A 2,968-nucleotide genomic window follows, 5' to 3' on the forward strand; every position below is an offset into this window, starting at 1 on the left:
GGAAAGCTGCAGTCTTCATCTCACCCTCCTCTGTTCCCCGTGCCTCTGAATCTTCTAACTTGAAACCTTTTGGTTTCCCATCCAAGCCCTCCCATCCATGCAGAGACAGCTCTTACCACCACCTCTTCTCCTATACACCCCCCGCTTTTCTCATAGACCACAAAAAAATCAGACTCAGGCAGCAGATGACATGGAAGATTGGATGTAATTGCATCTCAAGATAGGCATTAGCAGAGCTCAGACTGGGGTCCCACGATGGTACAGTGGCAGGGATGGCTGGGTCACTCGCAGCACCCCTACCCTGTCCTGGCTCTCATTTTTCCCAATGACTCTGGAACAACATTGTCTCCACAGTAAAGAGCATCATAGTGCAGCTGCATTCAAGAATGGGGGTGTTAAGGTAGGGGATATGGGGGGAAAAGCACAGAGGAAAAGATACGGTCTGAACAACTAGGGCTCCTACAGCTGCCTCAGCTTCTTCACAGCAGCATCTACATCACCTCCGGTGGCAATGAGGGCCTGCAGATTGGCTTCAGGATTCAGAAAGCCCATGGCCCGCAATTGCTCTAGCTGCACCCGGAAGTGAGTCTCGGGCTGCAGCTGCAGGGGATTGGCGCCAGCTAGGGCTTGCAACATCTGGAGGAAGGGCATGGAATGGAGGCCCAGCTCCACAGAGCCTTGTGCTGAGGGAACTTCAGGACCTGGGGCTAGGGGAGGATCCGCAGGCATAAGGGCACCCTCTCGAGGCTCTGTACTTCCTGCTGTACTTCCCAGCCCTGCTAGGCAAGGCATGAACAAAAGGAGGAGGCGAGGGGCTTCAGTAGCCAGGATCTGCAGACCCTGCTCAATCTGCAGCAAGGCATGCATGGCACGAGGGTTTGACATGGCTGCCTGAAGGTGCAGCAGCAGTGGCAGCTGCCAGCGCATTTCGTCCTGCAACTGTGGGGCCTCATTCATTCTGGCTGGCCTCAGAGATTTTGGGTAAGCTGGTGGCGGCAGCCAGACACGCTCAGGGGTTCCAGCGGTAACTGCCGTGGGTGAAGGTGGGGAAGGAACAAATGGGGCCTTGTTGGCAGCACACTCCAGCCTGGAGACAAGATCAGGCATGTTGGTGCTGTGGGCAGTGGAGCCATTCCCTGCACCATCTCGGCTTCCAGCTTTTCTAGCACTGCTCTCTGTGGGATATCTCAAGAATGCGGGGCAGGAGGGCTTCCCCTTGATTGCTACTGACTCCCTGGGGAGAGGCCGGCCTGACTCAAGTTCCTGGGATGAGGGTGAAGTTGGGGGAACTTGGCTTCCTGGTGGTGATGGTGGTTCTTGGCTTGGGCTGAGGGTAGATGCAATCCCCTGCAGATAGGTTCTCAGGGACAGGGGCCTCTCATGTAATTGCTGGAGATAGTCATAGAGCCTCATATTACCTAGAATACTGCAAACACTGTTTCTAAGTTCGGATACATCCTGGTCCCCAGGCCTCCTGCCTCTCCTACCAGCTGAGCCTGCACACGTGGAAGCCCAGGGGTTGGGGAGAGGGTCACAGTTCTCCATCCTTGAAGGTTGGCAGCTACTGGTGGTAGCATTAGCAGTAGTGGTGGTAGCAAAGGGATTGCCACCAAACTGCTCCTGCACTGCATTAAGCATTGGGTGCATGATATCTGTATACATGGTACGGAGCACATTGTAGCCACCAGGGATGCTCTCCAGGTTTCTGAGTGCCCGGTCCTGGCTACGCATCATCTCTTGCATCATGGCAGGTTTGCACAGAAACTCCATTGTCTGCCGCATGATTTCAGGGTTGTTGAGAATGTGCCCAATCTCAGGGTTGTGCTGGATCAGCTGCTGCATATGGGGGTTGTCAAGAACCAGCTGGCGCACCAGGCCTGTGTTGGACAGCAGACCCTGGATGAAGGAGTCATCAATGATCTGAGCCACAAACTCAGGCACAGACATATCCTGCCACATCAGTGAGCTTGGCGGGTCGGGGAAACTACCGGAGGTCAGGCCTAGCCCATTGAGGCCTGTGAGGACACCTAAGCTAAAGGTGGGTAGCCTGTCTGCTGGGTAAATGGAGCTTGGCTGAGGGAGTGATCCAAGGCTTGGGGCTGGGATAGGGACCGAAGCAGCTGGGCACTCAGTGCCCACAGTACGGCGCTGCATCTTGATGACCAGGTGGACAGTGAGGCCATCTCGGACCCCACACTGTGCCAGTGAGTCAGGGTCCTTGAGGATTTTGCCAGCAAATATTAGGATCAGCTGATCAGGGTGGGCCTTAAAGCGCTGGGATATCTCTTCCTTCAGCTGCTGGATGGTGCAAGTGTCTGTAACTGAGAAATCCTCCTTGTCCTTGGGCGTCTTCACTGTCACCTTGATGAGGTGAGGATCCTGGACCAGCACCGGGCTGCCCTGCGGCAGGGCCTCTCCACTCTTGGCCATGGTGGGCAGCAGGAGGCCCAGGTCTGTGGGAACACAGCTAGGGGGATGGGGATGGGAGACCGAGATCAGCCTTTTGGGCAGTGGTGAAAGTAGGAAAGGTGAACAGGAAGAGGATCTGGGATCTCAGGGTGGGGGGACTGCAGGGTCCACATGGAAAGGGTTATGAGGTCCCTGGGATAGGATGCTTTGGGAGGATTTTGGGTTTGAGAGATGTCGGGGGTCATGGGAGGGAAACCTGAGGCCCTGGGAAAGAGGTCTACAGTTGATGAGTGAAGGGGCAAGGGCAGCATGAAGGGCCCAGTTTGGGGAAACATACCAATCAGCTGTGGCCCCGTCCTTCCTCTTATACAAGGCTCAAAACTGCCCTCATCTTGCTGAACAGCCACCACGGAAGCCTCCTAAGCCAGAACTCACTCCATCAGGTCTCCTCTGTGACCTCAGCACCGACATCACAGCCTCATACAATGGACTTTTGAGACTTCTCCAAGGTGTTCTGAATCCCTGGGGGCTTCATCTCCCCCAACCCTTCAACTCTTCT

General features: G+C 55.3%; 1 protein-coding gene across 1 annotated transcript; it reads right to left on the minus strand.

Annotated features, from left to right (window-relative positions):
- Window positions 1-459: 459 nt before the first annotated feature.
- On the minus strand, window positions 460-2,484 carry UBQLN3 (ubiquilin 3; the record flags this gene model as incomplete). Its single annotated transcript, XM_082659323.1, has 1 exon — window positions 460-2,484. Exon 1 carries the CDS (start codon window positions 2,428-2,430, stop codon window positions 460-462), a length of 1,971 nt encoding a protein of 656 aa, XP_082515449.1. The 5' UTR covers window positions 2,431-2,484.
- Window positions 2,485-2,968: the final 484 nt, after the last annotated feature.

The sequence above is a fragment of the Grampus griseus genome (genome assembly GCF_964374135.1).
Source record: "Grampus griseus genome assembly, chromosome: 8".
NCBI classification, from domain to species: Eukaryota; Metazoa; Chordata; class Mammalia; order Artiodactyla; family Delphinidae; genus Grampus; species Grampus griseus.